Source organism: Panthera pardus, unplaced genomic scaffold (genome assembly GCF_024362965.1).
Source record: "Panthera pardus isolate Hobbes unplaced genomic scaffold, ASM2436296v1 HiC_scaffold_12, whole genome shotgun sequence".
In the NCBI taxonomy this organism is placed as follows: domain Eukaryota; kingdom Metazoa; phylum Chordata; class Mammalia; order Carnivora; family Felidae; genus Panthera; species Panthera pardus.
In genome coordinates, this window is record NW_026526677.1 from 35,449,112 (window position 1) to 35,471,172 (window position 22,061).

Genomic DNA, 22,061 nt, shown 5'->3' on the forward strand with positions numbered 1-22,061 from the left:
TTCCTGTCCCATCCCCAGACATTTTATTTAATTGGTCTAGGGTGTCACCTGGGTTTTTGACATGTAAAAATATCTCCACATGATTATGCAAGTGCATACAAGTTTGGGAACCACTGCCTTAAGGAGCTGTGAGGATTATATGTGGTCATGTGTGTGTGAGTTAGCACATTGCACAGCCAATACTAGACATTTAAAATAATAGCTATTATTATTTGTGGACTTTTCAAATGGAAAAACCATACCTTACTTATTTTTGTCTATGGCACATAGGTGAAATATGTAGTACAGGAATAGTGGCACTCAGTATAAGAAGTCAGTATTAGATGAATGTCCCTCAAAACAGGATCTTTCAGTTCTATAGGAAAAGGTGGCAGAAACACAGGTAACTACAGTAAACCACAGCACAGCCACTTGAGCTCAAGAGCAATAGGGCAGTGTAGAGAAGAATGGGACAATGCACCTTCCTGCCTGAAACAAGGAGCTAATGAAAAAGGCAGAGGAGGGAAAAGAGGAGGAGGATAATAGGACATACCACTCACAAGGCATTAGAGTTTCTACTAGGCATTGCACAAAAAAGTGAATTCCCCGAACTTTGCAGATGAAGTTAAAACCCAGAAGTCGAGGGGCACCTGGCTGGCTCAGTCGGTTTAGCATCTGATTTCGGCTCAGGTCATGATCCCATGGTTCGTGAGCCCCGCGTCAGGCTCTATGCTGACAGCTCAGAGCCTGGAGCCTGCTTCGGATTCTGTGTCTCCCTGTCCTTCTACCCTCTCCTGCTTGCACTCTGTCTCTGTCTCTCGCTCTCTCAAAAATAAACGTTAAAAAAATTAAACAAAACAAAACAGAAGTTGAAAATTTGGCCCCAAATCACTCCAGTCGGTGGCAAAACCAGGATTGATTCTTCAGTTCTTGTTGCTCTAGATTCAGAGTATTTAACGGCTGTGCTGAACTGTAAGAACAAAGAATCACCCACACCTCTAATCAAAGGAGTTTTATAGGAATTTCTTATGCAGGAATCCATGAATTAAGTGGCATAAAAATCTATGCCCTACTCAGGGTGTTTCTATATCCATCAGTTGGTCAATTCTCAGCTCAGTAATTAATTCCTATGCTTAATATTAACAATGAAACTGAAATAATTGAATGTCAATGAAGAAAAACTTCCAAATCCATTAACTCATACCTTCCACAAAACTCAACCTGAAGTAGATGTTAGACCTAATTATAAGGGCCAAAAATTATAAAACATCTAAATGAAAAACATTTATGACCTTGGGTCAGACAAATATCTCTTAGCTGTAATATCAGAGAAACGTAACTTGTACTTCATCAAAAATGAAACATTTTTTCTCTTTAAAAGTCATGGTTAAAAAATGAAAAGCCAAGTCACATACTGGGAGACATCAATTGCAAAATACATATTTCTTAAAGAACTTATACCTAGAACACATAAAGAACCATTATAACTCAATAATTAGAAAGCAATCCAATACAAAAATAGAACTTTCTCTTTTTAAAATGTTCATTTATTTTTGATGTACAACTACATCTCAATCCTCTCTCACGCTTGCCTATGAGTAACATTAAAAAGCGGGGAAAGAGTTTATCTTTCTATTTCTGTTTGCCTATGCTTCAAAAAAACAAATTAGAAGGCAAGGTGAAGGCAACCAGCATTTGCTGATTCACATTCCATTTCTATAGTGTAGTGATGATTTCCATTTTGCAGTTGGGAAAATAGCCCAGGGAGGTTATGCAACTCACTTAAGAGTAGGAAGAGCATGTGTTTTATTAAGCTTCTGCTAGAACCCACTATTATGATAGAAACAAAGTAAATTTTCACTTCCTGTTTTTGAACAATAATAGCCAATACTTGTGCAATTAGCACGTTTATAAACACTATTATAAGTTGATAATTTACTTGTGCATACTCATTACATTTCAAAATAACTATATGGTACAGAAGCTATACTTAAGCTCAGTTTAGATGACAAATAAAGAGACATATATATATTTACTTATCTTGTTCAAATCCATTCTGAAATTGACAGTCGGTATTAAACACAGAGGCCTGGATCCAGTCTCTTTTAACTGCTGCACAATTCTGCTTTTTCCATAAGTTGAGCATAAAGATAATGAACTCAGATGTGAATAAAACACAGGCTTAATGAATGCCTAAAATAGGCAAGACCAATCCAAGTGCTTTCATTTTTTTTACTACTCAGAATATTTGAGTCGACTTCTCCTTTCACAGACTAGTAGATAACATTAAATGAGAAAAATTGTATACCCCATTAAGTAGCAATGCAGTTTCTATTCTCACTAAATTGTTTATTAAAAAGAAATATGAAAGTATTAGATTGTAATGTGGGTTTTTGTGTTTGTTTTTGACCTGTTTTCTGAGCATAATGCTAAATCATCAGCTTCCTTTCCTTTCCTTTCTCCTTTTTTCCTATATTCACTTTGAAGTCAAAAGATATTTAAGTTGGTAAGCAATAAAGGAAAAAAAACCAGAAAAGAAGTAGAACCAGAATCTGTGGGTCAGCTGATCAGTCAGAAGCACGTACATGGTTATGAAGTTGTGGGTCGCATATGTGTCACTAGCTGGAATGACCAGCAAGGCACTCCTAGGATCCATGGAAGGAGAAGAACAAGTCAGAGTTTCCATATACAAGCCATGAGGAACTTGAACCTTTCCCCACCAACAAAGAGAAACAACATTCATAAAATTATTGACACTTTTCTCTAAGAATTACCATCACCATCAATACCATTCCTGATTTGGACCATCTTGTCTTTCTGGTCTATTCTCTTGCCTCTCTCTGCATGTACCACACATTTCAGAAAGTTCCTATGATGATTTATTTAATACTAACACATGTCCAAATTGACCTTATTGATTCATTTGACTCTTTCCTTCCTTTCTTCTTCTCTTAATTTCTACAAATATTTACTGGGTACCCTACCAAGTATAGGCTTTGATGTAACGCCTTCAAGGTCTAATCCATTGTCATTCTTACATGAAGTTTGTCCCAAGGTGGTAGTAATAGGTTTACTGATCTTTGACCCTCCACTCATTGACCCGCTCTCCCAAGAGCAGTAAATCCTTATAAAACACTTTCCATGTTGTATTAAAATTAATTGTAAACTAGCTCATCACCCTTACTAGACTGAGAGCGGGACGACCTGTCATCCAATTCTGATTTCCCTCTGCCTGCTCCAAAATGTCAGCTGTGGTGAGTGGAACAAAAAGGTTGGGAGGAGATGTTAAATAATCAATACAAATACCCTCTTCTGGAGGTTCGTGTGCTAAAGAAACACCGGTAAATTACATGAAAGGCTGAACGCTCAAGGGGAACTTTAATTACCTGATTTCAAATGCTGGTTCTTTCTACCACAACAATGTCCATAGAATTTTAAAATTTAATGAAAGAAAAACAAGGGCACCTGGCTGGCTCAGTCAGTAGAGCATACGACTCTTGATCTTGAGGTTGTGAGTTCCAGCCCAACAGTGGGTGTAAAGATTACTTAAAAAGAAAAAGAAAACACCTTCACATCAGATTAATTAAAAGCCTGGGACCTTATCATTTAAAGTGTGGTCCACAGACCATCACAGTCAGCACTGTCACTCAGAACTTGTTTGAAATGCAGAATCTCAAACCTCATCCTAGACCTACTGAACCAGAATATCCTCTTAACAAGATACACAGGTGATCCCTGTGTTAAAATTTATGAGACACCAACAGAACATCCTCATTTAGTGAAGCAGGGAACTATAATTAAAACAACCAGAGTTGAACAGGCAACCTGTAAGACTGTGCTTGATTGGGAACAAACTCTTGCAGACTAACATAACACTTAAATCCAAGCAGCATGCAAATAAAGGAGCTCAAATAAATGAAAATGTAAATATGGGATCACTGTTATCCACAATATATCTAAACTAAAAACAAATTTAATACATAGAAGAGGAGTCATGGAATATCGAGTTAACATTGCTCCTGCTCAATTTCACACAAAATAATCCATTTTTAGTATTATTTTAGAAGATTTTACAGATGCTAATGAATAAATTAACAGTATATCAGCATATCAAATTTGTCCAAGATAAAACCAAGCACGAAACCAAATTATTATAGCAAAGTCTTCTTGTACATCAAAGATTAAAGACAATTCTCATCTACTATTTCCACGAAAACTATATTAAAGACAGTTGAAAAAGAGAATGTAACCTTTCATATCTCTGATTCCAGACACTGGTCAAGTGCAATTATGTTAAGAAATCACATTCAGTTCTTGGTCTCTACACTAGTTTCTTTTCTTTAATAAAGAAACTTGTGTAAAAATTTATTAGGAAAATATATATTCCAATAATTTCATTTCTGAAAAGCTACGATGCCCTTAGTCCTTGATTGCCATATAAAAACTAAAAAAAAAAAAAAAAGTCAGCTGTTTTCTCTTCAGAATGTTCTGAAGATTCTTTTGCCTTAATTTATAAATAAATAAAGCAACACAGTTGCCTAAAATGAAGGGGATGAACTGCTCTTTCCCTGGCTTTCAAGATAGCTCTGTATTTAAAGGAGAAAAAAAGGGGGCCTGGGATGTAGTTATATACATCCTGGACACTGCTGAGTAGGATGGCCTGAGTTGAGAATATGTGATGCATTTTTGAGTGAGACTAAGTACAATTGTTTAGACTCTGAAAAAGTGACTTGGTATTACCTTGAGAAATAAACTTCCCTCTGGAGGAAAACCAAAACCAAAACCAAAATCAATTCATGGATAATAATATATGTATAAAATATTGCGTAGAATTCATTTGTATATATAATCTCATTTGATCCTGTTAAATAACTTTGACATGTGGGTATCAATCCTACCCATAGTTTACTGACAGAGGAATTGATATCCAGTAAGGCTGACTACTTAAGCTCAGTTTCCAGGTAAGTGAAAGAGCCAATAAAGAACACAGATCCCCTGGGACACCTGGGTGGATCAGTTGTTTAAGCATCTGGCTCTAGATTTTGGCTCAGGTCACGATCTCAGGGTTCGTGAGTTTGGACCCCGCATCAGCCTCTGCCTGACAGCGCAGAGCTTGCTTGGAATTCTCTGTCTCCCTCTCTCTGCTCCTCTCCTGCTTGCTCCCGTTCTTACACTCTCTCTCTCTCTCTCCTCTCTCTCAAAAATAAAAGCATAAAAAAAAAGAACCCAGATCCCCTGACTGACTACAATCATATATATTTTTAACCATCTCAATGTCTATTTACTAAGGAAGAAGAAATGGACAAATGTTCAAGAGATGATGCTTAGGCTTGATAGAAATAAGAACTTTCACACAGATATCAGTCAAAGCTGCAGTACAGTCTTCCATAAAAGTGTTTGTCTTTGTATACCTAGGCCTCAGTTGGTGCCTCTTAATTGTGCTATGTGGTTTGCCCAACTTGTCACAAGAAGCACTAATGATATAAAAAGATTTTACCCAAAACATGTTCATAGAATTTCTATATATCATTCACTATAGCCCACATGGATATTTCCAACCTCAGGGAATTTTCCTATTTCTTTTTAAAGGAGGAGTTGCAATGATTGGGGGCAGGATGGTAGGATATGCTAGTTGTGACTTTGACAAAAGAAGAGATTATACAACTGGGAAAAAAACAAACTGAAAAGCATATGTTGGTAACTGTAAATTTTGGCTCCTGGCTAAGTAGCATGGCTTCAGAGCACTGAAATGATTGTTACTGCCTACTCAAATAATATACCCCACTCACCTTCCTAGTTTATTTTACTACTAGCAATATATTGAATTCTACCCTAGCCTAAGATCACAAATGTTCCTAAGACTGAAAAAAATTACATTATGAACTTAAATTCTCCTTCTGAAGGAGTCTACAAGAGGGGGCATCGAGAATAGAAAGGGCAAACAGAGACAAAGAATGAAGAAACCAACACAAGAAGACTATGGGGAAAACACGTTACTTTATAGATATGAACCTGGCATCTCTGTGGGAATAAGATAAGCATATAAAAAATCAACGATATATTTTTTGTTTGAGTGCAGTTAACACCCAGTGTTAATTTAAAAGATTGTAAAAATTACAAATAAAATGAATTCATTAAAAACACAAATCTCTGGGGGAGCCTGGGTGGCTCAGTCGGTTATGAGTAGGACTTTTGATTTCAGTTCAGGTCCTGATCGAGTCTTAAGCATTTGCTTAAGATTCTCTCTCCCTCTCTTTTCTGCCCACCCCCCCCAAACAAAACAAAACAAAAAAAATAAAACAATCCAGATCTCTCATCAATCTGTCAAACAAAAAACCAACTATAATCGGAAGTGAGAAAGGGGTTCTCCCACGGTCAGAATTTCGTAAGAGAGAAAAATCTGCCTTAGAATGTTGAGAACCTTAATCACTACACATTTATCAGGAGAGGTGATGCCGTCAGGAAGATCAGCCAGTATCGTGCAAGGGACTGGAATTGGAGGTGTTACAGGATCCTTCTAAAGTGACGGTTCTTATGCTGGTGAAAACTTCTGCAGTAAGTTGAGCTGACTTGTTTCTAAAATGGAGTTTATTAAGTCTAAATGGCAGTGGTAGAGGCTAAGATAACCCCTGGAATCTCTCTTTAAGAGATATACTAGTGTCAATGATTGAAGGGGAGATGCTGCTGTTGTAAAAGACTCCCACTGTATACACTACTTAGGGATTCTGCTGGTGCCTTCAGAAGCTGTACATGCCTTGTGATAGACTATGAAACTGATGGAGAACTCTCCTTTTTAAAATTCCTCTAAATCGTGTCTACTGCTGCAGCTTTCTATGCAATTACCTTTCAAGGTAATTGGCTTCTTCTATTATGCACGATTAACAAACACCCTAGCAACTGCGTTACAGCAATGAAATGAAATAAAATAAATCAAGTAAATTCACAAATACATTTCTGAAATGTCTCCTGCCCTGACAAAGGGGAACATCGAAATGTACTGCCAAAAGAAGTATTCAAACAAGAACAGTAACTTGCTCTTGTCTTCTGAAATTATATTTGGCATCACCACTAGGGCAAAGGATATGGAGCACAAGTAATTTTTAAAAAATTGTATAATAAGTGAAATTACTGTATGTTTTCTTCACCGTTCTTTCTTTTCATTTTACATTAAATATAAGAATGTATGCTTAGATGAGGCGCCTGGGTGGCTCAGTCGGTTAAGCGTCCGACTTTGGTTCAGGTCATGATCTCCCAGTTAGTGAGTTCAAGCCCTACATGGGGCTCTGTGCTGAGAGCCTGGATCCTGCTTCAGATTTTCTGTCTCCCTGGCTTTCTGCCACTCCCCCACTTGTACTCTGTCTCTCTCTCAAAAAATGAATAAATGTTAAAAAAAATTTAAAAAGAGTGTATGTTTAGAATACAAGTATTATTTAATTATTTTATATTTTAATTAGAGATGAAAAGCTACTTGAGAATGTTTGTATGTCCCTGAGCAGTACTTCTGTAGGGTATTCAAATTTGACTCTACAAAACACCATAATCTCTTTTTTGTTGTTGTTGTCTTTGTAATTTCTAATCTATAAATTCGAACCTAAGATGAGCTCTGATCAGAAACGTGTTGAACTTTCAATGTACTCAGAAGAAACACAGGATGTTTCACACATATGTGTGTGTATGTGTGTGTGTGTGTGTGTGTGTGTGTGTAAACATACTGAAAATAAAACCACTTAGGACCTAAAGAAATCAGTGCATCAGTGGGCAGATGTGCTTGGTCTGAAATGGTAGAATACTAGGCAAGTCCCAGAAGGAGAGTGATTCCCCCCAAAGGTCTCATGATGGTGCCACTGTTCTACATATGCTCCAAGCAAGGAAATGTGCAGCCAACTGAAACTAATAAAGATTGTGGCCCCTCTCGGTGGGAGGGTAGCTTGTTGAGCCAAGATACAGATGCAACATGATAAGACAAGAACAGGCAGGGAAGGTCAGCGATCCAAGGCTCACCCACCCTCTCAGACCAAGGGAGAAATGTTCCAGGGCTGGTCTAAAGTATATTGTCTTCACTTTGATTTTTGACACAAGGATTCCCACTTGTGCCCTATTCTCTCATGTTCCTTAGCATAAAGACCACTTCTCTTTGAAATACATTTAACAATTATTATTTACTGCAACAGTAAGACAATGGTGACAGCATCTTGCAGAGCAGCTCTGTAGAAACTGAAGACTGGCTCTAGGCAAACTATTTAGAGCGCTTTCAGAAATGGCAAATAGGTTTATCTGAAGTACCAACTGTGACTGACTTTTAGAATCTGCTTCAAAACTTGGAATGAGAATGACTTTGAGGCTAGATCCAAGCTCAGTGGGAAAGAGCACCGTGACACATGAGCAAATGACGGAATGGGCACAGGGTGTGGGGTGGAGACACACAAAGCCATACATATTTTAAAATGTATTTACAACTGCTGTCCGAAGGCACTGAAAATATTTTGTTTTCCTAGGAGATGTGAGATAACATTTTTTAAAATCCTGAATTAACGGTAGAACTTGGTTAAAATGGTAAAATGTGAAAACACTATATAAAGTTATAAACACTTTCTAACAATCACTTCTAACATAACCATCAACCTGGCAGATAATACCTCTCAGTTTTCGAATAAGTAAACAGACTAAGAAAGAGAAAGAAACTTGGAAGAAGCACGGTTTACGCCCATTAACAGCTTAGAATGGTAGAAGGTAAGGGCCAATTTGTAAATCAATGGTCCTTAAACCGTTAAGCTTTGGGTGTTGATAGAACATTTGATTATCTGATAATTTATACAAACGTCACTCTAAGAAAAATGCCATAAGAAAACCTATAAAAATTATGAGCAAAGTCTAAGGAGTCAATTCCTTCCTGAAATGCATCCATTGTTTTCAAATCCCTCACTAAAGCATGAAGACATCTTATTCAAATGGAAAGAACTTTGCTCAGTGCCTGACAGATAACACATGCTCAATCCATAATTTTGAACAAATGAATGAACATGAAGTCAGGAAACTCAGATTGAAGTTGTATAATCATAGATAATTCACTTTAAAACTCTGGGCTTGGGGCGCCTGGGTGGCTCAGTCGGTTAGGCGTCTGACTTCAGCTCAGGTCACGATCTCGCGGTCCGTGAGTTCGAGCCCCGCGTCAGGCTCTGGGCTGATGGCTCAGAGCCTGGAGCCTGCTTCCGATTCTGTGTCTCCCTCTCTCTCTGGCCCTCCCCCGTTCATGCTCTGTCTCTCTCTGTCTCAAAAATAAATAAAAAAAAAAAAAACGTTAAAAAACAAAACAAACAAAAAAAAAAAACTCTGGGCTTGGTTTCTGAAAAACCTGTATTTTTGGTGATATTCAGTATTAAAAGAATCCCAATGTTTTTGGAGAAAGTTTAATGTTTACCAAATTTCAATTTGTTACAACTTCTGATAAGAAACATGTGTCCTTTTATATATAATCTGTGTGTCTATTCCATTATCAGGTAACTAATGAAAAAAAATCAATGAGGCTTGTTGGCTTTGTGTTTTAGCATGGAGGCAACAAGCCTGAAAAGTTGTTTTGTTCTGGAGAAGGTCAGTTAATTTCCTCTTGTGTCTTATTCTGTTGTTTAAAAACAAGTAGGGAGGATCACAAAAATATAGGGAGTCAGAAAAAAAACTTCTGCTCCAAGCAGTTGCCAATTCTAAACTGAAAGCAGCATACTTTTGCACTGAAACATGCTTATGGTTTTAAGGAAATGCATTGAGTTTTAGTTGCCAACCGTTGTTTGTTTGTTTGTTTGTTTGTTTTTGTCATCAAGTTATATTTACAGCTATACATGTTTGGCCTTCAAATCTTTCAGTGCATTAGAAAATATTTCTTGAAAGTATAATCTATAAATAGCCCTAAGAAACAGAATATAACTGGGAACAATGTAATATAGACGAGTCAAAGACTGAGATTAGAATAAAACTGTCACTTCCTAGTTTTGTGATTTCGGACAAGTCTTTTAACATCCCTAGGCTTTGTTTTTCTATTCAGGATAAGGTGATATTATTACCTGCCCCGACTGACTTGTAAAATTATTTTAAGCCACAAATGAATGTGTTTTGAAAACCTTAAATTTTGTCAAATCAAGTAAGAAAGTAAAACCAGTAACCCTTCTCACCCCTTATGCATGGTGTCTACATTTTAGGGCCAAAGCTCATTTAGCTGGAGATAATTTGACACTTGTAACAAATGACTGGCACCAAAAATGCTTTTGCTCATTAAAAAATGGTTTAACACATAAATGTGATAAATGTAAGATAATGAGAGGCAGATGCACAGAAATTACCTTAAATTACACAGGGGTTTAAAAATTATGGGGCAGTTGCTTCACAAATTCTCTTAGAGAAGACTCAAATCTTCAGAAAATAATCTGGCATTCATACATGGAAATTCATGTGGCAATGTCCCTGCTTTTAGGAGCAGACAACAGTGGGGATATCAAGTTGGGCACATCTTATTTCTAGAGAAAATACCAATGAGAACACATGCCATGTTGATATCTGAGTTTCAGAGGAATGGATACATCTGGTCTGTCACCAAATCTGCTGCAATAAATATCAGAATGTTGATACAATGATATAAATATATACTATGAAATAATTATCAATGTAATAACTATAAATCTCTGTCAAGTCAAATATACTTGATATGATACTCTAAAACAAGTCAGTTCAATTTTAAATAAATGAATGCATGAATGAATGAATCTACTATGATGGTTTCAATCTGTTAACTAATTTGCTTTTTAAATAAATATTTTGGTGGCCTTTATTGTCAAACCTCTGAAGGTCTCAATTCCCTCATTGTTAGATGGATCCCCCAACTTCTCTGACAGGGGTTGTCATGAGGATGCGATAATGTATCAAACATTAAATATATATAAGGCACAGTGATTTTCATCCTGTTTCCTATTTTTGTGGAATTAAATGAAAAGGCTATCTTGTTTCTTTCCATAGTGAAAAATCATAAAGTGAAATTAAGTTTGTAAAAATCTAAGTGAACAGCTGAAATCTCTAGCAATTTATATTACCAACACTTGTGATCTTTAAAAGTTATAATAGCCAAGATATGGAAGCAACGTAAGTGTCCATAGGTATACAAATGGACAAGAAAGATGTGGCATATATATACACACATATACACCCAATGGAGTATCACAAAGCCATAAAAATGATGGAATCGTGCCATTTGCAACAACGTGGATAGACCTGGAGGATATTATGCTAGGTAAAATAAGTCAGACCAAGAAAGACAAATGCTATATACTTTCACTCAAATATGGAATCCAAAAAGACAAATAAACAAACAACTAAAAAGCAGAATCAGACCTACAAACACAGAGAACAAACTGATAATTGTCAGGGAGCAGTGGTGTGGGGGGTGGGAGAAATGGGTGAAGTGGCGTGGGAGATACAAGCTTCCAGTTATCGAATGAATAACTCATGGGAATAAAAGGCACAGCGTAGGAAATATAGTCAATGGTATTATAATAGCTTTGTATAGTGACAGATGGTAGCTACACTTGTGGTTAAGACAGCGTAACATATAGACAAGTTGAATCACTATGTTGTATACCTGAAACTAATGCAATATTGTATGAAAACTATACTCAAATAAAAGAATATAAATCATATATAAATATATATATTATTTATCTTCTTTTATATATATACATATATATAATACCTTTTACATATATATATATATATATATATATATATATATATATATATACACACACATACATATAGTCCTTTTGAGGGCAGTAATTTGATCATTTTGCCACTTTATTTCAAACACTGAAGGACACACGATATTATTAAATTGTTTTTATTCAATAAATAACAGAAACAATCACAAAACCAGTATAACTCAGTGGAAATCTAATTTAATGTAATTCTTTTAATAAAAAAAATAGAATGCATACAAATTGAATGTCTTAGAATATTAGAATATGGAGAAAAGGATGGATATTGGGACCAAATTGTGTCCATCTGAAACCTAAGGTCAGGACATTGACAAAGAGTTCATAAATATCAGAGGACAAAGCATGACGGAATATTCAATATGTGCTACAACTAGTAAGCAGTAGGAAAACAAACAGGATTTTATATAGTGAAGAAAGTAGACACACAACCAAATGAAGAGCTACCCACTGGGAGACCATAGGAAGTGAGAGAAAGAAAAACAATAACAATAAAAGGCAGGGGAAGAAGACTGACATAGACCCTGAATATGAACATATATGATAGATGGGACTCCTTCCTCAGTTATACACTATACTGAAGACCATTAACTTTTTAGGCCTCACTTTATATGCAGATGCACACACACACACACACACACACACACCTTACGGTATGTATGTATATGTGTGTGTGTGTGTGTGTGTGTGTGTGTGTGTATATATATACATGAATGTATATGCATATTCACATATACACACATATCCAATACCTCAATACATCATATAAACCTAAATTGTTTTGAGGAGTAAATGAGATAATGCATATAAAACACATAACGGGGAGCCAGGGTGGCTCAGTTGGTTGAGTGGCCAACTCATGATTTTGGCTCAGGTCATGATCTTACAGTTATGAGATTGAACCCTGAGTCAGGCTCCATGCTGAGTGCTGAGCCTGCTTAAGATTCTCTGCCTATCTCTCCCTTTGCCCTTCCTTCTCTTGCATATACATGTGCATGCTCTCTCTCTCTCTCTCTCTCAAGAAATTAAAAAAAAAGAAAAACACATAGCAAAATCTCTTACAAGTGCATAGTGTTTAGTATATGCCAGTTGTTATTATTACTCAAGATTTTCTGTTTTATAGATACAAAATGACACACTTAGAGGCAGTAAAATTCTTTTAAAAACATATTTTGGACATATTTATCAACAAAATGCCATGCTTTATTTTATATAAATATACACATACTATAAGCACAATATTAAATAAGGACTGATATTATACTTATCATTTAAAAAGGCCAAATGTTAGCAAAACGACAGGTGGAACAAAACCTTCAGCAAAGGCAAAAACAGGTCAGTCTCCACACGGAGAAAGTCAGTTAAGGAAACCTGTCATGACCAAAATGTATGTGCAAGAAGCTTTCTACCCAGACTATAGCTATTCGTCAGCTTATAGGACATGAAAGTGAGATCAGATCTAACTTCCAGTTAAACTCAGCAATGTTTCCTTTTGAGAATCTGAGAACAAAACTCAAATTGTCTGTCATTTCCTACTTCACTAGGGAAGTTGATAAATTCAATTTTTGGTAACTGGGAGCATTACGGAAATTGTTTTGAAATTACCAAAATAAAAGTGAGGAAATGAAATTAAATGGCTTACATTTTAAAATAAATGTCCAAGCTCCCAGTAATCATTTTATGGTAAATTAAAATAGCAATTTTCCTTTTATAACCTCTCAAACACCAAAGTTTGTTGCTGCTTTATTGTGGGTATTATTTACTTAACTACAACAGTGGACTGAATTGTGCCCCCCGCCCCCCAGTGCTAAAATTCCTATGTTAAAGTCCTAACTACTTGAAGGGGTAATTAAGGTTAAAAAAGGTCATGAGGGTGTGGACCTGGTCTGGGTGGGATTAATGTCCTTATAAGGAGAGACACCAGAGAGCTCGGTCACTCTCCCTGTGAGGACACAGTGAAAAGCTGGCTGTCTGCCAACCAAGAAAAGCACTCTCACCAGAAACCAAACATTGCCAGACCTTGATCTCAGACTTTCCAGCCTCCAGACTCCGAGAAAATAAATTTCTGTTGTTTAAGCCACCCAGTGTATGATATTTTTTTATATCAGCCTGAGCAGACTAATATATTTACTTACCTATGTATTCTTGTTTCTTTAATAAGAATACTCAGAACTAAAGAAGTTTTAATTAAACACAACATTTCTTTTTTTCTTACTGTACTGATGGTAGAGTCAACTGTTGTAATTTTCTTAAGAGAGGTGACCTCAGCAAATGGGGGGCTAGGAGGTCCCAACAATTGTCTCCTGAACAAAACAACAATAACAACAAATAAACAACTACGAACAGATGAAAATAGCTTAGAGGAAAGCTGTGAGCTACAGTGAAGAAGCAGCCAAAACTCTGTGAAACTCAAAAACTGAGGATGGCCACACAGAAAACCATAGGAAGGATTTACCTATGTCACCCCATCACCCCCAGTCCAGAGCAGCTAAGTGCCAGGAGGAATCCCCACAGAGGGATTTCACCCCACAGGAAAAGGGAGAACAGGAGAGGCCCCAGCAAGCCTTACCACTGTGGAAGTTTGTAGCCTTTGCTACCAAGGATCCCATAGTCTTCTTTAGTGTTGATCCCAGATGACAGAACCTTCCAGAGTCCCTGTAGAGCCTTCCAGAGTCCCTGCTGTTACATCTCCTCCCCATGGCTGGAGCTGTTGTTGCAGTGAGACATGCCCTCAGGGTCCTCAAACCTCACTTTCTGGGATTGGGATGCCCCAAGTGCTTTGCCGTAAATGTGACCAGAGCTGCCACTGCTTGGAACATGCCTTCCAAGTTCCCACGTCCTGGCTCTGATCTTTGTTGAGGACCACCTCTGAGCTCTGAGACCAGGGCCCACCCCTGGGTCTCAGGTCACGGTTCTGGCCTGTCAGTGCCAAGACTGTGCTCCTGCTGCTCTGAACACCGCTCCCTAGGTCCCAACACATAGCTTTACACACACACAATGAGGGGACAACAGTCTCTTCAATAAATGATGCTGGGAAAACTAGACAGGCACATGCAAAAGAATAAAACCGGTCCCCTATCTTTTTATCAGTCATAAAAATTACCTTGACATGAACTAAAGACTTAAATTTAAGACCTGCAACCACATAATCCCTACCATAAAACACTGGGAAAATGATTCTTGACGTTGGTCTTAGCAATGATTTTTTGGATAAGAAGACAAAAAAAATAAAAAATAAAAAAGACAGCAACAGCCAAAATAAACCAGCAGGAATACATCAAACTAAAGAACTGCTATACTAAAAGGAAACGATCAATAAATTGAAAAAGGAACCTACAAAATGGAAGAAAATATTTGCAAACCCCATATATATGATAAGGGCTTAATATCCAAAATGACCGACAGATATATGAAAAGGTGCTCAACATCACCAATCATTAGGAAAATGCAAATCAAAACCATAATGAAATATCACCTAAGACCTGTTAGTATTGTTATTTTCAAAGAGACAAGAGATAACAGATGTTGGGAAGGATGTGGAGAAAAGGGAATCCTTATCATTGTTGATGGGAATGTAAATTAGTATAGCTATTATGGAAAACAGTATCTTGGTTCCTTAAAAAATTAAAAAGAAAGTTCTAGTTATAAAATAAATAAGCCTTGGAGATGAAAAGATGAACAGCTTTATATGGTGAGCACTAAGTAATATATAGAACTGTCAAATCACTATGTTGTGCATAAAAATTATATATATGTATAATTTTTAAATATATACACACAAAGGAACATACATATATATATATATGTAATTTTTACAAAGGAAATATATACATATATATATACAAAAAGGAAACATATATATAATTTTTATAAAGGAAACATATTATATATTTATACACAATACATAATATATGTATACACAAAGGAAACTACCATATGATGCAGTAATCCTACTTCTGTGTATACATCTGAAAAAAACGAAATCAGTGTCATGAAGAGTACCTGCATAGCCATGTTCATTGTAGAATAATTCACAATAGCCAAGCCATAAAATTAACTTAAATGTCCTTCAGTGGATAAATGGATAAGGAAAATGTGGTATACTCAATTGAACAGTATTCAGCCATAAAAAAAGGAAGAAACCTTGACATTTGTGACAACATAGATGGACCTGGATGGTACTAGGCTAAGTGAAATAAGCCAACCACATAAGCTAAGAGAAAGACAAATATTGATGGTATCACTTACATATGGAATATATGGAACAAAACAAAACAAAATAAAACAAAAACAAAACAAGCCAATTTTATAGAAACAGGATAGAATGGTGGTTGCCAGGGGCAGGGAGACAAGGGAAATGGGGTGAAGGATATCAAAGCTTAGAAATTTGCATTTAAAAGAAAAATAAGTAAAAAGAAAGAAAGAAAGAAAGAAAGAAAGAAAGAAAGAAAGAAAAGAAAAGAAAAGAAAAATAAGTTTTGAGGATCAAATGTACAGCATGGTGTGTAACTTAAAGTTACTGACAGTAGATCCAAATCATTCTCACCACACACACACACATACACACACACACACATATACACACACACAAATAATTATCAGAGGTGATGAATGTGTTAATAATCTTGATCTTGGTAATCTTTCCACAAGGTTCATGAATATCAAATAATCATGTTGTACACTTTAAATATATATGATTACATTCATCAATTATTCCTCAAAAAAGTAAAAAAAAAAGTTATAAACTCAAAAACAGTGTACTAGGTGTCAATAACATTAAAATTGTTCAATAATTTTGGTGAATTATTTTATAGTTATATATATGTTCAATATATACCTCAAGTTAAAAATAACAACAGAATTTTTATCATAGTTTAAGTTTAAATCACAACACACACATATATAAATACACAGATGCACAAATATTTTTAAGGCTAAAGTTAAGTCACTATTGGAATACATATGAAATATTATGCATTTAGATTTTACAAAGAAATAAAGGATGTTTTATGTTTTAAAATTATATGAAAAAGGAGAATAGATAACATAAACTCTATATTAACTAATATAATCATAAGGCAGATTATGCCTAATATAAAAGGAACTAAACAGAAATATAAAATATTTCAAACTATTGTGTGTTTTGAGTGATGGGTTTTAAGTGAGAAAATAATACTTCTGAAACTAAACAATTGTATATATAAAAGTAAAATAGAGCAGCAAAATGGAAAGTAGATATTCCACAGAATATCATCTCCAAGTGGAATCAGAGAGGATAAAAAGTAACTCAAGTCAGGGTAACTAACAGTCAGCAGGGCCTCACTTCTTCCTTTAGTAGAGAATGTTTACTACCTCTGGCAGCCTTCCTAATCAAAAGCCAGTTCTCAAACATTAATAAGAACACTGAATTTATCAACATGTCTGACAATTGTCAGCACATGCCGTTATTTTTAAAACATAATTGAAGTGTTTCAGCAGTACTCATTGCTCTTCAAAGACTGTCTTTAATAAAAACGATCAAATCTATTCAAAATTGAACAGATTTTCAGGGAAACTACTTGAAATAGAATCCTCTATTACTCATCTCTGAGTTCAGCAAAATATTACCAAAGATATTCTGTGGGTTCATTTTCAAAGGTGCATGTAGTCACATGCCCTTTGGGACTACATACATGAATTTCTACAATGTACTGCCATGACACCTCTATTTATGTATGCACATATGTATATACACGTGCCTATATGTATGTATGAATTCATTTATTCATTCAGTATATGCTTATATAAGACCTAAAATGTACACTGTTGATATAGTAATAGACAAATCAGATGAGTGAATGCCATTAAGATGAATGAATGAATACTATTTCACAACGGAAGCTGAAAACACTAAGGTCTCACTTGTTTTGCACGGTTGCATGGCCATGTTTGGAGAAACATCTTAAAAAATTCTCCTCCCTTATAAAAGTTATGACACTGAAGGACAAGCGCTTGCCCCTTCCTTTTTCTCCTCTGACTTTGTACAAAATTGGACAAAGGAGCATATAAATCTTTAACTACTGTCATATATAATGAGGGATCAAAACTTAGAATAAGTCAGTAAGTTGAGGACCGAGATATGGAACGGTAGGAAAAACCAAAAAAAAAAAAAAAAAAAAAAGTCGGTCTGTTGACATTGTTTAGTTACTGAATAAGTTAAAAAGGGTCATGTTTATAGACCTCTCATTATCTTATTTAACAAAACTCTTGCTGATAAACAGCACCTTAGAGAGTGTATACGCTAAAGGCATTCTAACTTAGGCAACTTCATGGTCATACACAATTCACCTGATTTGATACACAAGCGCTTCTTTCAAAGTGACAAAGGCTTACAAATAATGTTTCATTTTCAAGTCATAAACATTTTCAACAAATCCTGATATGGGTACTTTCTGAAATTTGATAAATTACTAATGTATATTCAACAACTGGCATATTATGAAGAAATAAATCACTGAAAATTATTGGATCTCTTCAATCTCTTTTCCCAAATTTTCTTCAATTTGGGAAATTAAATTCAAAAAGTTTAAAAAGCTTACATGATCTATCTTTACATAAATTTCTCAGCCTCCTACCTAAAACTTATCAGCTCCAGGGAGCTCAGATTTGTTTTATTACAGTCCTGATATTATTAAGTTAAACTAATTCACAGAGAAATAGAAATTTCTCTTCAAATGAAAACACACACACACACACACACACACACACACACACAGACATGCACATACGTTTTATTTATTTTTTCCCAATTTCAATTATTTATTGTTGTTGACAATTTATTTATTGTTGATGACCTTACAAAAAGCTAAGGCCAACCTGAAATTAAGAGTTAAAATGCCCTGAGCTCGAGTCTCAATATGAAAGACAAGTGCCTTGGGTTTTATACTTTTATCTACTTATCACATAAAATGAACAGAGTATTGTGAGGCAGGGATCTTTAAACATTAATAAGAATTAATTCAGATTTTTCTTGGTGTGCAGGGAAATGTCTTGTAAATGAGGTAAAAAAAAAAAAAAGGAAAGTAGCATATTCATGTAAGAGTCAATGGCAAGATATGTCCAGATTCATGCCTCACATGGAATGAGTTTTTAATAAATACTGGCTGACATAATAGGACTACCTTCCCCTGACTCCGAACCAAAAGTAAAGGGGCTGAAGAAGGGAAATGTGTCATTTCTTATTGTTTTCACTGGAAAAATTGTAGGTTTTTTCAATCATTAAATAAAATGAGAAACTATCTCCCTTTAATTTAAACCTAGCACATATAGATCGGGCTGATCATTGTAATGAAAATATTTTTTAAAATATTATACAAAATGTAATTCGTACTTATTATTTATCAAGCAAATTATTACTCCTACTCCTAACAGCCTAATATTCCATCACTCTACTGCGTTTGGAAATGCACATGTACCACAAGCACAACACTTGCCTCTTGTCTCCCCCTGCTCAAGGGAGATAAAAGAAAGTATCTGTTTAAGTTTCACCTTGCTGCTATAACAAACTACCCTGAATTCAGTGGCTTAAAAAAGCACAAACTTATTCACAGACAGTTCTGAAAGTCAGAAGTCTGAAATAAATTTTATGGGACTAAGATCAAGGTATTGGTAGGGCTGGTTCTTTCTGGAGGCTATTGGAAGGAAATCTTTCACATTGCCTTTCCTCCTCCAGCTTCTGTGATCGCACAACCTTCTTGTTTAGGCTTTCTTATTTCACTGCGATAAGGACTTGCATGATTCTATTTAGGTCTTGCCTGGATATTTTGGAATAACCTTCCTATCTGAAGATCCTTAACTTAATCACCTCTGTAAAGTTTCCCTTCTCATAAAGTATAATATTCACAGCTTCCAGGAATTGGCAAGTGGATATCTTTGGGGGGCACTAGTCCATAGTTTGTGGTAGATGTCTATCTATACACAGATGGTGACTTGATAGTCGTAAAAAAAGAAGTATCAATGATGAAAATCAATCAACAATGATTAAATAGGAAGACTCTTAGTAAAAAAGAGATTTATGCAGGGGCCTCTGGAAGTCAAGAATGTAGATAACCAGTGGATCTCATCTCTGGATATTCACTCAATCTATGCTCTCCTTAATGTAAATATTTTGAAATACAGTATTCCTCAATATTGAATTAAAGTAATCGAAGGTTACAAAGAGACTTTAAATACTTTGGAATGACGCCTACCTTTGATTAAGAATGTACCCAGGAAATCATATTTGCATTTATCTCCGTTAATTAAGAAGGCAAGAAAATGAAAACATCTTCAATGCAGTCAAATACAGCTATAATTCTCATAAAAATCCAGAAATTAAATGTAAGCTAAATAATATTATAGTTCAGTTATTGGGTTGGTGGAGGGGGAAGGGAGAAAGATTCTCACCTTAAATAATAAATCCTTCTTCCCATAACGAAGCTCCTTCAGCTGGGCTTGGATTTTTTTTGACTGCAAGAACAGAAACATAGATTAGTGCCTTAATTTCATTTATATTTTCAAACTTGAAGATTAAAATGATTTTAAACTGTACAAGAATAAAGTTTGCAGTCAAGCAAAAGCTTAATCTCTGCTTTCGAAGTCAGACATCCAGGTCATCCAGGCAGGAAGAGAAAACCAAAGCCTGTGCAAAGGAACCATAGTGTTTAATTTTTTGGGGTAGAAATTTTATTTGACATTTAACATTTAATTTTTTTATTTGAGTAAAGTTGGCACACAATAGGAACCGTATTTTTTTAAAGGCATTATTTAAAGAAAGTAGTTTATCGTTTCTCTGTCTAACATCTCCCCCCCACAAAAGAATACACACACACAAAATTTTAGTCACCAGAGCATGTCCAACAATTCAATTTTAGATGCTGGATATACCTATGTATAACTAGGCTACAGTTTTCACTGTTTAGTTGCAATTACTTATTTTTTAAGATTAAATAAGGGTAAATTTAAATTGACAACCAAGTTTGAATTTGCTGTATGTCCAAAGGGAGGGTAGCAAGCAAATGTGACAGAGTGTAAAGAAAGCAGCTAGGAAGCTGAGGTGAAGGCTGTTTGCTCTGCAGAAGAAGGCACTTTTTGAGAGGACTACGCCAAATATAAAAGGGCTTTATGACAAGAACATTTCTCTCAGCAGACGTGGTTGACTACCCTATGGATATATATCTGGTGAGCCACAGATGATGATCATGCCTTCCTATTTTTCCAGCACAGATGCAATTTCAAATATTCTAACATGAGGACCTCAGGTATTTGTCTTTGTGTATCTAAAATGACCAGTTCTGATTCCTCAGTAGGAGAACACAAACACAAATGGATTATCATCGTCAAATAAAGAATGATAACTGAAAAAATAGTAAAAGAGTTGAAGAGGAATGTAAAATGGTATAGTCACTTTGGGATACAGTTTGGTGGTTTTTTATAAAGTTAAACATGAGCACACTGCATTATACAGCAATGCTTTCTAGGTATTTGTACAAGAGAAATTACAACATAAACACAAATGTTTATAGTATCTTTATTCGTAATAGTCAAAAACTAGAAATAAGCAACATGCCCATTAACTGGTGCACAGCAAACATTTTCTGGTACAATCATGAAGTACTAGCATACTGTTGAGCAATTTAAAAAAATGAATTAAGTACTGAAGCATGTAACAGTGTGCATGGATTTCCAAAGCATTATACTGTGTGAAATAACCCAGTCACTAGAAGCTATCTTTTGTATAATGCCATTTATATTATATTGTAAAAAAGACCAAAGGAGAAGGACAGAAATCAGGCTAGTAGTTGACATTGGCTGGGGGTTTGTGGTAGAGGTTATAAGACAGCAAGAGAAAACTTTGAAGATGATAGAAATGTTCTATATGTTTAGTATTTGATTTGATATACATCGATCAAATCCATCCAACTGTAAAGTTAAATGGGATGAATTGTAGGTAAGTTATATCTCAATAAAATTCAATTTCAAAAGTAGCTGGCCATAGTACATACTAAGCACAAGATCCTCTTTAAGGTCCTCTTTATGAAGGTCCTTTTTAAGAAATAAAGTCCACTCATATTTTTTAAATATTATAATTTTTCGGGGCGCCTGGGTGGCTTGGTCGGTTAAGCGTCCGACTTCGGCTCAGGTCATGATCTCACGGTCCGTGAGTTCGAGCCCCGCGTCGGGCTCTGTGCTGACAGCTCAGAGCCTGGAGCCTGTTTCAGATTCTGTGTCTCCCTCTCTCTCTGCTCCTCCCCTGTTCATGCTCTGTCTCTCTCTGTCTCAAAAATAAATAAACGTTAAAAAAATATATAATTT

General features: G+C 35.6%; 1 protein-coding gene across 4 annotated transcripts in view; it reads right to left on the minus strand.

The window, feature by feature from the left end:
* LUZP2 (leucine zipper protein 2) overlaps positions 1-22,061 on the minus strand; it is a 492,023-nt gene that overhangs the window by 109,974 nt on the left and 359,988 nt on the right. For all 4 annotated transcript variants that reach the window (XM_053899883.1, XM_019456556.2, XM_019456554.2 and 1 more), the window contains exon 7: positions 20,154-20,216. In XM_053899883.1, the coding sequence (XP_053755858.1) occupies positions 20,154-20,216 (63 nt within the window). The remainder of the gene's footprint in view (positions 1-20,153; positions 20,217-22,061) is intronic.